Consider the following 18,411-nt stretch of genomic DNA (forward strand, 5'->3'; position numbering starts at 1 on the left):
GCTCTGAAGTTGGCACCTCCACAACCCCCAACTGTTCCGGTTAGGGCTACCCCTAGAATCTCTCTGGAACACTCATCGAGCTCGTCAGTTAGGAGTCGAGACCCCAGAAGGAGATAGACGGCTGATAAAGCTAGCAGATCACCTCCACCCCGATCGCGTGCTGAAGGCCAAGCCACATTTGACTTATATGGCGAACTTGCCTTTCACGCCAGTGAAAGTAAAGGAAGTCATTACTAAGAAGCAGAAGAGACGGATGAGAGGCTTAACTCCACCTCATGTCGACATCATCCATCCTAGGACGAGTAGGGACATAGGCTCGCCCGGGGAGATGGCGATCCATCCCTTCAACTCTCAAGACATTGAGGTAGAGCCTCTGGATCAGCGTTCGGTTTCTGTTCCTCTTCCAGAGGAGAAGCCTCCAGCTCCTACTGCCAAGGCCTCGTCTAAGTCCTCGAAGACCTAGCAGGTTCCCCCTCCTAAGACCTTGGAGGAACATTGTGAGAGTAGGAAATCGAAGGACTACAAGATGAAACCGAAGAACACCGCGGCACAGGCAGCTAGGGAGGCTGAGGCACAGACGCGGTCCCCAATGGCTCATCATCCAGATCTTTGCATTGATAATGATTCTATTTATATAAAAATCGTGAAAAATTTTGAGATTTTTTAATGCAATTTCAAAATGAGATATACATTCATTCTGTTTCTTCTTCAATTGCACAAAACATTGGCTTATTGAGAAAGATTCAATAATCTATCTTGAAGAATATTTAAAGTCTTTATTCTACCTTGTTTTAAGTATAGTTCTCTTGTCTGGTTTTCAGCTGCTGACTCTCATCCTAATTTTTTAACAAAAACTCGGAGTCTATTAAATTTCATATTCCTGATCTTGGTGTTAATCTCGGGCACTGTCATTCATTAGTACTTCATGCATAAGGATTTTTATAATTCTGACTATACTTTGCATTTAGATCTTCCCAGACTGTATGTAGTACTAGGTATGCAATTAATTCTAACTTTCTTGCCTTTTATCATAATATTCTACATTAATGTACATAGTATTATAGACGTTTTAGTCTAGACGTGACCATTTGAAACTTTGGGGTCGCACTAAATGTGTGATTGCAATTGTTTCACGAGTATACAATATTGCTGTACAGTAATCTACTTCATTAGTTTTTAGACCCAATGTTGACTTTAAAAAATCAATTAAAATTTAAAAAAATTAAATAATTATCTTCCCTCAGAAATCTGCAATACAGAGTGTACGATATAGATTTGCATATATTTATAAATCCGTGATGTACCAAAGGAACAATATGTGAACCTTTATAGGGTGAGGGATTACTGTAGTTATCTAGCCCTCCAATCTTCTGCACCGGACAAGCATGTACCTCGTCTGTAACACGTTTTACATTAGTCTCTAGGAAAGGTGGAATGATTGGTCCCTCTACCTTTTCTGGTCTGACGGTGTTGCTGGTCAGTTACGCCATGGAGCGACTTTCTGACAGGCTACGTTTTGCCCAGTGGCAACTCCTCCATCCTCGTTACAAGAAGGAGAATGGGTGGTGACTTCCATTCACATCTAGATGTGTTGGATTCAATACTTTCGTCATCTCCCCAGCAGAGAGAGAGGTTTTCCTTAACCTACTTCCTTGTGAATCGGCACTAAGGTCCTGAGAGCATCTAAATCCATATGTGGGGCCGTTGGGAATTATTGGATTTGAATTGCTTGTTCCCGTAGAGGACCAGGAATGATGGCACACCTAGGGTAGTAGGTTGGCCTGGGCACCAGCCGCCCGTTGAGATACTACCACTAGAGAGTTATGGGGTCCTTTGACTGGCCAGACAGTACTACATAGGACCCTTCTCTCTGGTTACGGTTCTTTCCCTTTGCCTACACAGACACCGAATAGTCTGGCCTATCCTTTACAGATTCTCCTCTGTCCTCATACACCTGACAACACTAAGATTACCAAACTATTCTTCTTCACCCAAGGGGTTAACTACTGCACTGTAATTGTTCAGTGGCTACATTCCTCTTGGTAAGGGTAGAAGAGACTCTTTAGCTATGGTAAGCAGCTCTTCTAGGAGAAGGACACTCCAAAATCAAACCATTGTTCTCTATTCTTGGGTAGTGCCATAGCCTCTGTACCATGGTCTTACACTGCCTTGAGTTAGAGTTCTCTTGCTTGAGGGTACACTCGGGCACTCTTTTCTATCTAGTTCCTCTTCCTCTTGTTCTCTTAAAGTTTTTATAGTTTAAATAGGAAATATATATTTGAATATTGTTACTATCCCTAAAATATTTTATTTTTCCCTATTTCCTTTCCTCACTGGGCTATTTTCCCTGTTGGGGCCCCTGGGCTTATAGCATCCTGCTTTTCCAACTAGGGTTGTAGCTTAGTATTTAATAATAATAATAATAATAGGGAAGAAAAGATCCTTTCAGCCTGGTACAGTAATACCTTGAGATACGAGTGTCCCAACATATGAGAAATTTGAGATACGAGGAGAGTTCCGGGCAAATGTTTGTCCTGATACAAAAAAAAATTTGAGATACGAGGTAGTTCCCTATGCGGCCACCAGGTGGCCGAGTGTGCGAGAGGCTTCTCACCAGGAGTGCATGGCTCGGGTCTTTCCTGTCGGATCTCAGTCACGTAAAGTTTATCTCCGAGCATTTGCCGTAGTGTTATGTTTTTTTACGTGTATTTTTGTGTCCAAAGCAAGCAAGTGCAAACAAGGGTAATGAAAAGAAAAAGCGTATGATGACAATGGAGATGAAGCATGAAATAATTGAATTACATGAGTGGCGTAAGAGTGACTGAGCTGCCGAGTGGTCGTGCATTAGCCTATTGTGATGACACTTGCATGCGTCATTTTTGCAACATTTTGAAGGAGAGACAAAAGCAAACATCTTAAGATAGGTTTCTTTTAAAAAGGCCGTCAAAAAGTGAAGATGAAACCGAGGCAAAAAGAGCCTAACTGGTAGAAGAAAAGTAAAAAAATGAAAATGAAAACAAAATTAGAATTAAGTTTAGTGTAACGTAAGATTAAAGTTTTATTTTTAAGTGTCTACAGTAAGCTAATTTCATTCAAGTTAAATTTAAAGTTTTCTAATGTCATTGAAGTTAAATTTAAAGTTTTCTAATGTCATTGAAGTTAAATTTAAAGTTGCTAATTTCATTTTAAGTTAAATTTAAAGTTAACGTTATGTTACGTAGTGTTACAAAGTGTTGTATACCAAACGTGTTACCATCAAGTCTCTCCTCCCCGTCCTCTCTACCTCCTCCTCCTTTGCACACACCGCTGTTAGCCGCTACCATCTGTCTCGAAGGTAAGAGCTCCATTATAATGTTACATTTTATTGAGCATCATAACCAGTTCATAGGTATTTGTTATTTTGTGAGCGTAGAATGTTAATTAGAACAATTAAAAACATACTTTTCCACTGGAATATACTGTTTTTAGGGTTTTTTTTTTGTATGAAGGTTGGAACAGATTAATTTTTTTCAGTTATTTAAATGGGAAAAATTCATCTGATACGAGCAAATTGACACACAAGCTTGGTACGCATTAAACTCGTATCTCAAGGTATTACTGTACTTGCGATACTATTGCCCACCAAGAGCAAGTCTCTTAATGAAAGGATAAAGGGTTTGTATCTGCATAGGAACAAATCATAAATTGTGAGAAATTTGTAATTTTCTTAAATTATGTAAACCTGGATCCTGTAACTAATATTACCTCAACAACCTCTTTGTCCTTAGGCCAAAGGTCAAAAGTGATGTGATAATTAGGGCCCCAACCCCTGCTAAATATGGCACCTACCTTGCTAATGATTCAACAAACTTTCTTGCTCTGCTAGAAACATTCTCCTTATTGAAGGACTGGTTTGTCTAGCTAGGAATATTTTGAATTATAAAAATATTATTTGTTCTTCTAAATTCTATTTATTTTATGAATAAAAGTGAGGATCAAGTGTCATCTCAGTTTCAAGTTAATTGCCTGTAGTAATGCAGTTTGTGTTTAGGAACTATAGTAGTCAAAAAAAAAAAGAAAAAAAAAAGCATTTCATTATTTCAAATCTAAAAAAAAAGTACTGTATTTTTTCATAGATTTGCTCTTAAGCTTATTTTTCAGTTTTCTTTTGTTTGACAGCATGCAGCGATGGCAAAACTTGCTGCTTCAGAAACAGCCACCTTCTGTGCACATCAGTGCATTCAGATCTTGGGAGGCATGGGCTATGTAAGCGATATGCCAGCCGAGCGATACTACAGAGATGCTAGGATCACAGAAATCTACGAGGGAACATCAGAAATCCAACGTCTTGTTATTGCTGGTAACCTTATCAAAGAATATCAAGTTCTTTAACGTCAATTGGAAATATCTTTGTTAATGATTTTCCTTTGGGTATGTATGGTAGGAAATTTAGAGTTGGAGCCCACTTCATTCAGGTAATTTTCCACCAGATGATTACAGTATTTGAAAAGGAGAAAAGTACACTACTTTCTCTAAAATATTGTATGCATTTGGAGGCTCTTGAAATTCAGTTATCAAGACTTACGTGTTTAAAATCTATTTTCATATATCAATCTTCCCTAACCATAATTAAAGTATGAATTTCTTTGTAAATGCAACTTATCAATGCAATTCTTTTAAATGTATATAAGATTTATAATAAAGTATTTATAGGTTTCTTAAAAAAGTCTATTTATTGCAAGTACATTATTATGCAGGAAGAAAATAAATTAGGAAAACTGAGCATTTTAGAAATAAAAAAAAGTGGTAAGTGAATTAACAGGATACACACATACACACAGTCATTATTGTTTTTATGTTGAAGTATTTTTCAGCCAAGGCATTTGTTTAGAAAGTTGAAGTAGACATTGAGGATTTTGAAATATTCCAGGTTTATAAAACATTTTAATTTTTTATATTTATTGATTTTACAAAATCATAAATATTTTATCCTAATTACTTATGGGAATGTAAGAAGTAAACTTTTCAAACTGCAGGTACTTTATAATATATAATCTAATGATACGATTAACATACTGTTTAATTTGCACATTCTTGCATCCCATGTGATTTGCTGTTTGGCAAGATTTCATCCTATGGAAGCGATTTAAAAATATGAAAAATTTTGTCTAATTGATTGGACATTTACTTATTGTAATACTGTATTGCTGGAAAAAGTAAGATCAACAAGTTATTAGCATCAGTGTCTGTCGGTGAATCGCAAATAACAAGGGATGACTTGTTCCACAAACTATCAGGTGCATACTCATATGCATTATTAATATTGCATTTTTGAGGTTGACCCAGTATCTTTGTTTTTCATAAGCTCTTGGAGTATGTTGGAGCTTAAAAAGGTTTAAAGTTTTATATATACAGTACTGTATATTACCCAGTCCACTAAATATATTTCTTGTCTTATTCAGATGTCAAGTAATTCATGGTACTGATTATTTCTTCTGAATTAAACTTATTCTTTTTTGAAGAAAAGTTAATTAACAATGACCAATTCTCATGCAGATTTTAAGGAAGTAAGTTGTTATTTTTATAGTCAGGGTAATGAGCTGTTCTCATTCTTTACAATGGAAAATATTCTTTATTTTTGTAAAAAAAAATTGATCAATAGCAGTTTTTACAGACTTGGAAATATTGAACTATATCATACATATTTCCTGAAGGTAAAATAATTGCATATTTTCATACCATATATTTTTTAGATTTATAAATATCACTAATTAGGCTGAATGACACTTTTTCCTTCTACATTATTGCTGCGAGTAAATTCATCTTGATGAACTAGTCTGTTATCAATGCAAACGCAAATGCACCTTGGAACACATGTTTCTAAGGGCGTGGATTGCCATGTCTAATTCTACTTAAAAAAGTCAGTGGAAGGTGGGCATAGGTTGTGGCCAAGGTAATTAACATCCTAATATGCCAGGACCTTGGTAATAAGATTGGACTAGTGGGAATTATTTGGGTATGACTGGCTTTCAAATGCTGTTAACATGGAGAAATTATAATTTGAATGATATTCCTTTACTAAAAATACCTGCAAAAGAAATACAAAGCTATAACTGAATATTATTACAAAGTATGCATGCAGTACCTAAGGTTTGACAGCGCCCAAGTGCACCTAGGGTAAAACTCGTAAGAATTGCACCGAGGCAAAAGTTATTAAGAGGTTGGACAGTAAGATGAGAAAGTAAAAAGGAAGGGAAGTAGAATAGAAGGATAAAAAGCAATTGCAGCTAGAGGCTAAAAGAATGCTGCAAAGACCCTTAAGTAATGCCTACAGTTCACCGAGTGAAGTGGACCAATGGTCTAAGGTTTCAAACCTTATGAATAACACTTGGTTTTCCCACCCTATGATAAACATCAATTCAGTTAATCATCATTTTACGACTCAAATGCTGAAACATTCAAGTATCTCGTTACAACTGTTTTCTGTTATTGTAACAAATTCCTACTTTTTAATTGCTGCATTATGCAAACTTGCATACATTCCAGTATTGACGTATCTTCCTAACAAAAAGTTAGTTAAACTACATGCATTGAAGTTTTGTAGTGTTCCCAGCCTAACTATATCGGCCATTTTCCCTATTCTAATCCTAGTAATATTTAGATGTCTAACAATGTGTGCATAGCAGACAAGGTATTGGGAAACCATGAATAGTATCATGGACAAGTAAGAATTTTCCTATAACAAGGTTGGAGTGGTTTCATGGGTGAAGTTCAAGAGAGATAAAAACTTACTTATCCAGATGGTAAAATTTTGCATACAATCATCATAAGAATTGATTCTAACTACAATCCTCCAACTAAGTTTTATGAAAATCATTAGGCTTAATATTAAAATAAATAGTATAACTAAAACATACCTGTATGTATACTATCAGGAAGCTACAAAAAGGCTTCTTAGATAGGAATTACTTTTAAAATCTTAACATCTTGGGACCTACATAAAATTCCAGCCTAATGCCACAAGTCTCTACTTTTATACTGTACTGTACCTACTAACAACGACATCACGTCTTAATTTGTTTCGGTTGAGAAGTTGGGTATCTACATTATATTTTTACTGAATTATACTATACAATCCTCCTAAAAAGATTTTGTGCAGAGTATCTTTCATATGCCTGTACAATGACTACTGGACTATTTTTAAAGATTCTGAAGAGCTGGTTTACATAGTGAATTAGCTTAATAAATAGATTTCGTAGGGTTCAACTGGTCCCTTAGAAATTTCAACCGAATATATTGAAGACATTGGATATTCTGTCCGTTATAGAGGAAAGAAATCCACCGACACCACCTTGACTGTTGGTTACTGCACCCTGTTGTTGATTTGGTCCACCAATGTAAGGTCGTGGGATGAAGTCATTTCGATTCTGAAGAGATTAAAGCAGATTAGATCAATTGATATTTCAGGGGTTTAGGTACATTGTTAAAAATTTATAACTAAATATGTTGAGTAAAAAATAATTTTGCAGATAAAAATGAATAAACCAATACTTATAAAAAAAAGAGCTATAAAGTTTAAATTTTTGTTCAAGTAAAATAATGAAAATACTGTATGTTCATTAATATTTGTTTCTAGTCCTTTTCTTATTTTGTGTACTCTATATCCCTTCTACTTAGCTAATCCTTATACATTTATGTGCTAGGATGCAATCCTCTGATAGTATTTTCAAGTTTTTTTTTTTTTTTTATCTTGCAGCTGTACCTCTGCAAAGCGGTGGAACCTCTTGTTACTGACAAGTGCAAGTTAAATCTGGCATTCAATTCCATCCGTACACAACTGATGCTACTGTAGCTATTGGTTTTCCTGGCACCTGATATCAAAGCTGAAGAACCTTGGTCCTAAGTACATGGCTCACACCAGTCCTTCCTGGATCTTGGTACAGTACTTGCATTAAGGAATTTTCCTCTTGTTGCTTGGTACTGAAAGTTCAGGGTTGGTGTCTGTGCCAGGTTCTGTTGTATTTGGGCTTTTTTTCTTGAATTTCACACACTAATTACCTCTTCCAAGTGGGAAAAGTCACTAGTGGGTTTTCTTTCCCTCTCATTTATTCACTAGGAATAGTGAATGTTGTATATGATTGTTTAGGATCTCCTATGTATAGATATTTCAAACTAGCATGTTTTTGTATATAGTGTGTCGTATCTCTCTCTAGTTTATCAAATACCAAATTTTTTTTTCTGAAAATTCCCATGAAATTGGCCAAGGCAATCCGAATACCTCTGTCTGACACATGGACATGAGAGTGGGCAAACTATTATTTCTTATAACTTGGTGCACTTCTAGGAAATTTCTTCCTTGGGCTCTTCCAATTGCAAAAAGTCTCCCAAGATGGCCTGTCACAAGTCCTGTTGGTATCAAGACTACATTATGTAACCAGGTACTAGTACCTTCAGGGTTGGTCAGGAGCAGCATCGGATTAATGTTCAGCAGGTCTGGTACATCTATAGCCAGTAATGTACTCGGTCTTGTAAAGGACTGATACTGATAAGAGGTTATGGAGAGACTGGATTTATGGATTTACGGGATATAGCCCAGTGCTGGGGCCAGTGTGAACATTCTGTACCCAAGTGCATCTATGATAAAACCTTTGAGCACTATTATTTAGACGTAAAAGTTACTAGATGTTGGACAGCAATATGAAAACAAGGAAGTTACAATGAAAGCAAAGTACAGTACAAGGCTATAAAGCAAATGCAGCTAGGAGCTAAAGGAATGCTGCAAAGACCCAAGAAATGTCTATAGTGCACTTATGCAGGCCATGGGAAGGTCACATGGAAACTTTTCTTCTCCCTCTATCAAGAAAAAGGAGGGGGTAGAAAGTGTTACTCCTATATGTAAGCTTTTTTTTCCTAAGTCTTCCAAGAGGGGCTCTTGCAATTAGTATTATAGAACTTCCGGCAATTGCTCTTCTTTGGGGTTGGGTGACTATTTCAACTATAGACAAGCCCCTTCAGGGTTGGTTGATTGAAGTATGGACCCCGTGGTGAGGATTGGTCGTTTGTGAAAACAATCACCTACATCGTAGGTCAGGTGAGAGTGGTGAAGCCAAGCTGGGGACAGTTGCCCTAAATCACTTCCTCAAACTTTCGGATTGGTTGACCAGAGTGTGGGCCCAGTGCCTCGTAGTCAGGAATTGGTCCCCCATTGTTGAAAGTGTGGGGGAAGGAAACAGTAGCAGAAGAGCCCCTCATTCTACCTTTATCTAAACTTACATCAATCATGTTACTGTAGACAAGATATTTTCTGTCCCATGTGGTAGATGGGCTGGCTACACAACTATTTGAGCAACCACTATAGGGCCAGAACAAAAGTGTTGAAGGACTTCTAAGTACACTCCCTTAAATAGGAGGTTATTTATGTTGTTTGGCACTTATAAACCAACTTTCCTCACTGGTTCGACTGTAAAATTCTCTCGGAAAGCCAAAGTAGGACTAATATCTGTGACTGAGTTCTCAATTTGAACTGGTACCTCAGCCACCTTAATGGTGAAAACTTATGCTCTTTAATTGGCTTGCAAAGACAATAGGATAGAACGTTCTTTGATGGCTTTCTTTGCTCTGCCAGTGCTAAGGAAGAGTTGTTGACACTATTCTGAGATGATTTTTCAAATAACACCTCAGAACCCTCATGGGACACAAAAGCATCTCCTCTTGATTAATACCATATTCATGTAGCAAAAAAATTGTGAAAGGAGAGAGGTTGATAACTGTTCTGCAGATCACAGTTGGACTTAACTGTAGATCAGTCTCGAATGACTTCTAGTGCTTTCTTCTCCAACATCCCTTTCATCTCTGCAACAATGCTACAGCTTTCAATAATTTGTGGGAATAGTTTACAAATGTTATTTACCTCCCTTCCTGAAAAGGTCAGGTTGGGGCTACGAAAGGGCTGTGCATGCACAGGATACTTCTGAGAGGAACAGGTTGAAGGTGTTCCTCATTGGGGTTTAGAGAAGGTAATGACACGCTTCTTCCCCACCAATCCTGGGGGCATGGCCTCACCTGAAGAGGCAGAGCCCATTTTGGAGACTGTGCAGTTGGGTTAGGGTCATGTGGTGCAGTCCTGTACTTCATTACCGACTGTAATTGACCTCTCGACAAGAGTAACTTGAACCACCACACTATTGCGTTCTGAAGCACAAATACCACCTCCCGATCAACTTGTTTTAAGAATTGAGACACCAGGGAATTCCTCCTGTTGAAAACACAGTTTGCCCACTGGTTCATTGCCTCGTGTGTCAAAAAGGTCACTCCCTTTTCACAAGACAGCAGTGAGTTAATGATGCAAAATCTAGAACACAGAACCTTTGCTGTCTCAATTGCACAGTGGCCAATATCTTGTTGGACCAATTGGAAGCAAGAGTTCTCAGATCCACAGACAAAATCATCAACTCAATCCAGGGCTGAACAAGCAACATCTGACCATGGGAGCTCCAAAAAAAAAAAAAAAGGTCATGGCAACCATGGTGCTAGCTTTGTTGTACTCATTGGCGAGTACAAGAACCTACACAAAAGAACATTGCAATCTGGGTTCTCTACTTCTGTTGTTACTAGGCCAAGGTCCAGTACTTTCAAAGCAAGAGAAAGCAGAGTACCTTCATCCCATGCAAAGGATGAAGGCTCAGCAGGCTGCTCAGGAGATCTAATCTGCCCCACAAATACGTATGTTCTGGCCCAAGGAAAGAACCGGCAACGTCATCGGAGCATGAAGATGGACCAGTCTGGTTGTCATCGACGAAGGAAGTATCTCTGCCACCTGTCAAACCAGAGGCAGAAGAGGCACAATGTACCATTCAGTACGTTGATTGTGGTGGAGAATAAGAACATGCTTGCATCGAAAGGTCCCATGTCCTTAATTCAGGATACAACAGTATATCTTATGATTATGAGAGAAAGGAGCAGCTCTCCTCCATTCCAGGTAGAATAGGTGAAGGAGGACACTCAAGCTCCAACACCTGGCAAACAGAAAAAGGGCACGGGTTGCCTCCCCGCCCAGCCTGGCTGCCTCTCTTATTCCCTCTCTGACACTGCCAGTGAGGATAGTAAACGAAAAAGGAAAATTTCTCGTGAACCGAAGTTATGAGTTTAGGTGCACTGAACTGTGGCGGCCAGCACTCCAGGATTATCTGCTCCTGACTGCCTCATCAGTTACGGCTTGATGGTTTTTCATTTCATCATCATGCTGAACCAGTGTTGAACCTGTTTCAAATAATTACCATTGTTGTGAACTGCCTTGCACAAGAGTCCCACATAATGCAGGTCAGCATTGCAATCTTAATTATCACCACCACGTCCACCTCTTGAAAAAGGGGTGTCGTACAGAGTCCGTTGGGACTTCTTACGACTGAGATTCCTGGACCTCTATAACTTCAGTTCTCTTCACTATAAGAAAATTCAGGAGGAAAAACTCTGTTCTTCCTCTTACCAACTTCACCTCATACTCTGCTAGCAAAGAAGTGTTGATCTGAGCAACCACTGACCACTTCCCCAAGGGGAGAAGCCAAAGTGTTTGCTCCAAAGAAACAACAACACTGGGAATAACTATTGCATAGGAAGCAGTAGGCACAATCACTTGTAATGGGTTACTGTTGCAAGGATGATGGAAGCTACAGTGGATGCACTGGGGACACTTGAGGTTAAGTAACCTTAGCAACCTGCTTCCTCAAAAATGACCAAGGTCCTACATGTAAGACCTAAAGGAGACTTAGATCAACCTTATCATTGGCAGTTTGAAAGAAGAGCTTTCTATGCATGCTGACACTTGAGGGAACTACACTAAACTAAAAAAAAAAAAACCTGGGCGATCTGGATCCAAGTTCTCCCTGAAGCATACTCCCTGGTAACTGAGCTAGGACATATAACCAGAAGCTTTTGTGATTGGTGTACTCAATGAGAAAAGCAAAGGAAAGAACTTGGCCTTCCTTCCCTCTAAGAATATCCCCGCCACTAAATTGAATATTACGATTTACAATACACTCGACAGGGATGATTGCAAATAATTATGCCCCTGTCAAAAAGCATTTTGTGATTGTGAATCTAAAGCTAGTTTATGGCTGGTTTATCCATAAACCAACTACAGTGTTTGCCTTTATTCCCACATTACAACATTCCTGCTTCAATTTAATTATCAACATGAAGCCAACAAATGACCATCCTTACTGAAAAGTGTGCGAAAAAGATTAAACAGCCTTCGATAGGAAGCAGCAGTACGTATGTACTTAAAAAGGTTGAAGACAAAAACGAAGTGTCTTTGGCAGGAGTGTAGGTGAGGCTACTTACTCGCATTCACCACCTGTCATTAATGTTTTAAACGGCCGTTTCAGCCCCGTTGAATGTATTCCCTACTTGAAGGGATGAAAGGTTTGTATATACATAGGAAAAATACTTATTTTGGCAGAAGTATTGTTTACCTCCAGATTTGTGAAGGGAAGCAAGACATAACCAAGACATACTCCTGGGTCAAAAAATATAGTTGCTAGATGTCAAAAATTCCTGAATAAGTATAGTCTTAAGCGTCAATGATGGTTCACAGTGAGTGACCTGTCCTCAGTTAGCAGACAATGCATTCAATAGAGCCTGAACCTGTGCGCACTGAGTGTATGTGCCTTATTACAATGATACAGTTTAGTTTAGGCTATTTATAAGGGATTACTTAAATTGAAGCGAAAAGGACAAGCCATTAAAATTTAGCTAGGGTTAACTAACCATCCATTGGTTAGTGGGGGGGGGGGGGGTGTTAGCTAGCTATCCCTCTGGGCTTCACTTTCCTTGGAGGTAGCCTTCTCAGGGGGACAGGGTTGGCATTTAAGTTTGTATAAATAGTTACAGATTTCTATCGGTAGGAAAAATACAAATTACAGGTTGACCATCCCTAATCTGGCCATCTATAATCCAGAAACATCAGTCAATCGGCATTATTTTCCATACTGGCCGCTTGGTTGGTGGTACTATTTTTCAATTATTTTTGCTACTGGCCGGTTGGCAGTGCTGTTTGTAACGTAAACAAATATAAGATGCACCCTCATTTCAGCCGGAAAAGTTTTATTTATCATATTGTAAACAGTCTAGCTACACATTACACAAGCAGAAACAAACCATACATTTCCGCATGTAAGGCGACCTTCAGATAAGGCGAGGTCAAATATTAAGTAAAATTTGAATGAATTACAAAACCATCAGAGCATAGGCTGGCTAGCTTTTGTTGTATACTTAAAATTGAAAATTATTTAAATAAAGGCAATTTTATATTCTGCTTTTTCTAAACACGCAACAAAAAATAAAAAAGAGAGATATTGATTTCAGATAAGAATATTATTTAAATAACAATGTGTTATTTATACTATAGGTGCGCATAATCACAATACGGTAGCATGACCTTGAGATCAGGTGATGCCTACCAAAAGTAATAAATTAATTATTGAAAAACAGAATACAAACATGCTTTAATAAACCATAATAATGCCTAATGAAATATAAAGGCTTAATAATGAATAGAAAACTAAATACTGTATGAAGTTTTACACTCACAGGGAAAGAGTGAGAAAGTGTTCGGATGAGAACTAATAATAATGGCTACAAACGAACTGTATGAAAACTGTGATATCCCGTAACATCTTAGTGCTGATGTTATATTCACTATGAAGATATTTATAATAAATTAAGAAATTATATATAAGATACGCCAATCATATGTGTGCAATCTTCCAATACTATAACGAGACCTTCGATTCAGCTGATCATAACTAAAGGTATACAAAATATTTAGTATTGTTATTTAAAATTCTTTGGAAATTGAAAAATAGAATACAAAAATGCTTTAATAGAGCATATGATATCCTATTAAACAAGAAAATGGAATAATGATATACAGTATGAAAATATTGATAAAATATGACTTGCATGATTGCCGAATCATAATGCATTTATAATAAATCTACGGAAACCACTTTTCTCGACTTACGACGCACCTCAGTCCCAATATCGGTTGTAAGTCAACGACAACAATTTATATGTGGATAATACGGAAAAATGGATAATCTGGCACCCCTCCCGGTCCCTAAGTTGCCGAATTAGTGATGGCCTACCTTCCAAATGTGTTATTTGTTCTGTAACTGGAATACAAACCTATGATACTTATAGAGGTTGACTTTCCCCTTAGGGGGGCCATGTCCCTGCCAACCTGGCCTTTTGGCTTTACCAGGGGGTTTCCTTATATGCAAGAAATTACAAAAATAGGAAACCCTAAAGCTCGCTAAACCTTGCTAAGCATGGTCTGCAGAAAACACAAGCTGTGTGTTGAGATGCTAGCAATGTGGCTGTCAAGGTACAGTATAAGTTATTCCAAGTCCATAGAAAATAACAGAGTTGACCTAGACATTCCCAATACCACCTTGCTAGGGTATGGGGATATAACATTATTGACATAATACTCGGTTACACAAGGGAGGGTTTATCTTCAGTGGTTGAGGTCTGCTTGTGCAGAGGACCCAGGCTGCTGATTTCCCCAATAGAGGGGAGGATGAAGAAAAGAAAAGAGCCAGTCATTCCTTTTCATTCACTCGGGCTAAAACCGGGAAACCAGTGCCCTCAACCTTCTACTACTTGTCCATTAAGGAGCTTGAGGTACTAAGCCAGCTGTTGTGCAACCATCACAGGATCGCTAGAGAACGTAAAGAGTCTCCTGTGAATCACGTCTTGCAGGTGAAAGTCGTTTGATGCTCCCACACGCCCCTTGCAGAACCTGCGCCACAGAGTAGTTTCTTTTGAGGGCCAGGAACATAGCTATGTCCTTGACATGTGCGCGCTCTGGGTCAACGTGTTGGAGGAGGATCTGGATTCAGTGCATGGTCAATGACCCTGCAAATCCAAGCTGAGATATTGTTCTTCGTGATCCTCAAATTATTTCTCCCAGTGCTGACGAAGAGTGAAGGCACATGGGGACGAGCTGCTCCTGTTCTCTTGAGGTAGAGCCTCAAACTCCTCACTGGGCATAGTAACAGATGATCTGGATCGTTGGTTACATAGCAGAGACTCGTTATACGGAAGGAATCGAACCTAGGATCCGATAACCCCGGAATCTGAATCCTAGCAACAAGCTCAGGGACGAAGCTGAATCTTTCCTCTCCCCATCCCCTTGAATGGGCAATGTCATACGAGAGACCATGAAGTTCATTGACACATTTAGCCGAAGCCAAGGCGAGTACGAAAACTGTCTTCCATGTAAGGTGGTGATCTGTTTGTCTTGCGCAATGGTTCGTAGGAAGGCCTCTTTAGAGACCAAAGAACCCGAACCACGTTCCAAGGAGGATGTCTCACTTCAGACTGAGGACAGGTAAGTTTGTAACTCCATATGAGGAGGGAAAGTTCTAGAGATGAGGAAATGTCCACTCCTTTCAGTTTAAAGGCAAGACTCGAGGCTGAGCGATAGCTTTTTATTGCCGAAACTGAAAGGCATCTTTCCTTCTGCAAAAACACGAGGAACTCCGCTATTGCTGGAATAGTACTTGGCATTAAGTGGAGATACCCCTTCCACAACACCAACCATCAAAGATGTTCCACTTCGCCTGGTAGACTGATGCTGATGATCTTCACAGATATCCAGACATCCTCTTCGCAACTTGTTGCGAAAATCCTCTCTTGAATGAGGAGATGCTGGATAGTCTTTCCAGGTCTGAAGACATAGCAAAGCTACTCTTGTAGAAAATGTTGGCATGTGGCTGTCTGAGTAGATCATGTCGTGGAGGAAGTTCTCTCGGAAGTTCCGGCAGGAGCTGCAGGAGGTCTGGAAACCATTCTGCGTGATGCCATAGCAGAGCTATGAGGGTCATTGAGAGGTTGACAATGTTCTGGCCTTGTTGAGTACTTTTCTCATCAGACAGAACAGGGGAAAGGCTTAAACAATGCCACCGTTGCTGGAATGCATCTTGCCTGAAGTTGAGGGACATTGCGAACAGATCCACAGTCGGAGAACCCCACAAAGTCAGGACTGTTGGCTACTAGATGATCCAAAGACCATTCGGTACCCACTACCCGAGTTGCTCTGGTCAGGTTAGTGGCAACCCAATTCCTTTTGCTGGGAATGAAACGAGCTGACAGTGAGACCGATTGGACTTTTGCTATTCTCAGTATCTCTACTGCGAGATGGGATAGGAGCTGAGAAAAAGTACCTCCTTGCTTGTTGATGTAAGCCCCTACTGTGATGTTGTTGCTTATTACCACCACTGGGTGACCCGCAAGGAACTGATGGAACTTCTGAAGGGCCAGGTAGACAGCCCTAATCTTTAAGAGATTTATGTGAAGGTACTTTTCGAACTCTGACCAAACCCCTCACTTCTTTTGATGCATCGGAAAACAGTATCAAGTCCGGAGGAAGGACGGGAGAATCGACACCCTTCAGCAGTCTGTCATCTGCCATCCACCACTCGAGATTCGTCCATTCCTCTGGTCCTATGGGGATCAGAATGTCCGGGGAATTGAAGGTCTGATTCCAGTTGGACTTTAGCAGCCATTGGAGGGATCATAGCTGGAGGTGGCTGTTGAGAACTAGACAAGTCAGAGATGATAAGTGTCCAAGGAGACATACAGTAGTCACCTCTGGGCTGGGAGCTCTTCTCGTCTGGAAAAGGTCTCGTGAAGGCTTTGTGGAGGTTGGTGTATTATCATTCCTAGGTATACCAGTCTTTGAGTGGAAAGCAGGGATGACCTCTCAAGGTTTACCATGATCCCCAGATCTTGGCAAAGCCTCAGAAGTTTCTCTCGGTGCTGAAGAAAGGTTGCCACTAAGTCTGCTGGAATTGGTGTCAAGCAAATTTCTCGAAATCAATTGCGCGAAGGTAAATTTCTCGAATTCAATTGACTGAAAAAAAATTTCTCGAACTATCATTTTCTCGAATGTCAATTACTCGAAAACAAACAAGTAAATTTCTAGAACACATTGGAAAGTATCCAGTAAGCGCCAAAGACCAATTTATAAAGTGGGTTTTAAGCATTTCGTGATGTCCTGTATGTACGGGCGTACGTATAATGCACGATACACTGCGTACCTATTTGTAATCACACTTTTGCGTCAAAAGATATCAACTTTATTTTTTTAGATAAAATAATACAGTATGGAAAAACAAAGTAGAAAGAAAATGAGCGAGATTAAAATAAGTGAAAATCAGTAAATAAAAAGATGAAGAGAGGCCTGTCGAAGAATATCTACGAAGTGTAGCATACAACATTTCATTTTGATTGATTAAATTTTAATACTGTATTTCATTCTAAATGATATTTTTATACATACTATAAAATTATAACTTTTGTATTTTTTTCATTCCTTCATTTACAATAAATTTATAACATTTGTGTTTGTCAACCCAAAAGGATATTTTTTTCATTGAAATACATGAACATTTTTCCATTCAATTTTCTCGACAAAATAGATATCAGTTTTCGAGAAATATGGGATTCGAGAAAATAATAGTTCGAGAAATTGCATTCGCGAAATTTACCTAAAATCGCTAGAATCAGCCAGTCGTCCAGGAAATGTAGGAGACTGATGCCGATTCTATGAGCCCAGGGTGACAATAGGACGAACACTCATGAAGACGTTGGGTGCTGTAGAGAGACCAAAGCACAGCACCTTGAATTGATATTTCTTGTCGTTTAGAGTGAATCTCGGATACTTCCTTGAAGACGGATGGATTGGGATCTGGAAGTATGCGTCCTTTAGATCCAGCTTGCACATGAAGTCCTGGGATCTTACCGCTTAACTGACCTCCAACATGGTGTGGACTTCGGCTCGAAGGGCCAGCTCCCTTGCGGATCCCTTCGCATAGGAGCTCGTTGACGCTAGGGTCTTGCCTAGTGGAGGGAGAGATGAGTGAACGGGACACGATAATCTGAATGTATCACGGAGATAGTCCAAGGTTTGGTCACGAGCTATATTTTCTATCCACGGAAGGACTAGGAGCCTTTCTTGCCCTTGGCAGGAAAGGGCTTTCAAGACAACTTCTTGTCTGTTACTGCAGTCCTGTTTTGTCGTCCTTGAAGAGGCCAGATGTGCACTGTTTGGCCCCCTCTGCAGGTCTTGTAGTCCTCGATGAGGACTTTTACTGTCCATAGCAATCGGCGAGCTGATGATCAGAGATCGGCGAGCTGATGATCAGAGATCGGCGAGCTAGCGATCAGCAAGTTGACAACTGGCTATCAGTGAGTTGGAGATCAGCAATTGGAGAGACTGGAGGTCGACAATAGGAGAAAGACGAGGTAGCAATTGGCGAACGACAAGCTGACGATTGAGCTGGGGATTGGCAAGCAGCAGGTAGATGAGCAGACGAACACTGAACAGGAGATCTGCGAACAGGTGATCGATGAGCAGGAGGTAGGCTA

The 18,411-nt window shown here is 39.4% G+C and overlaps 2 protein-coding genes across 2 annotated transcripts in view; one reads left to right on the top strand and one right to left on the bottom strand.

Moving 5' to 3' along the window:
* Arc42 (Activator-recruited cofactor subunit 42) overlaps positions 1-4,705 on the top strand; it is a 48,057-nt gene extending 43,352 nt beyond the window's left edge. The window contains exon 9 of the mRNA XM_068362291.1: positions 4,159-4,705. Within this exon, the coding sequence (XP_068218392.1) occupies positions 4,159-4,371 (213 nt within the window). The 3' untranslated portion in view covers positions 4,372-4,705. The remainder of the gene's footprint in view (positions 1-4,158) is intronic.
* A 216-nt stretch (positions 4,706-4,921) lies between these two features.
* Positions 4,922-18,411, bottom strand: part of LOC137630670 (carboxypeptidase D-like) — a 318,374-nt gene continuing 304,884 nt past the window's right edge. The window contains 1 exon segment of the mRNA XM_068362290.1: positions 4,922-7,406. Within this exon segment, the coding sequence (XP_068218391.1) occupies positions 7,263-7,406 (144 nt within the window). The 3' untranslated portion in view covers positions 4,922-7,262.

This window comes from Palaemon carinicauda, chromosome 38 (genome assembly GCF_036898095.1).
Source record: "Palaemon carinicauda isolate YSFRI2023 chromosome 38, ASM3689809v2, whole genome shotgun sequence".
NCBI classification, from domain to species: Eukaryota; Metazoa; Arthropoda; class Malacostraca; order Decapoda; family Palaemonidae; genus Palaemon; species Palaemon carinicauda.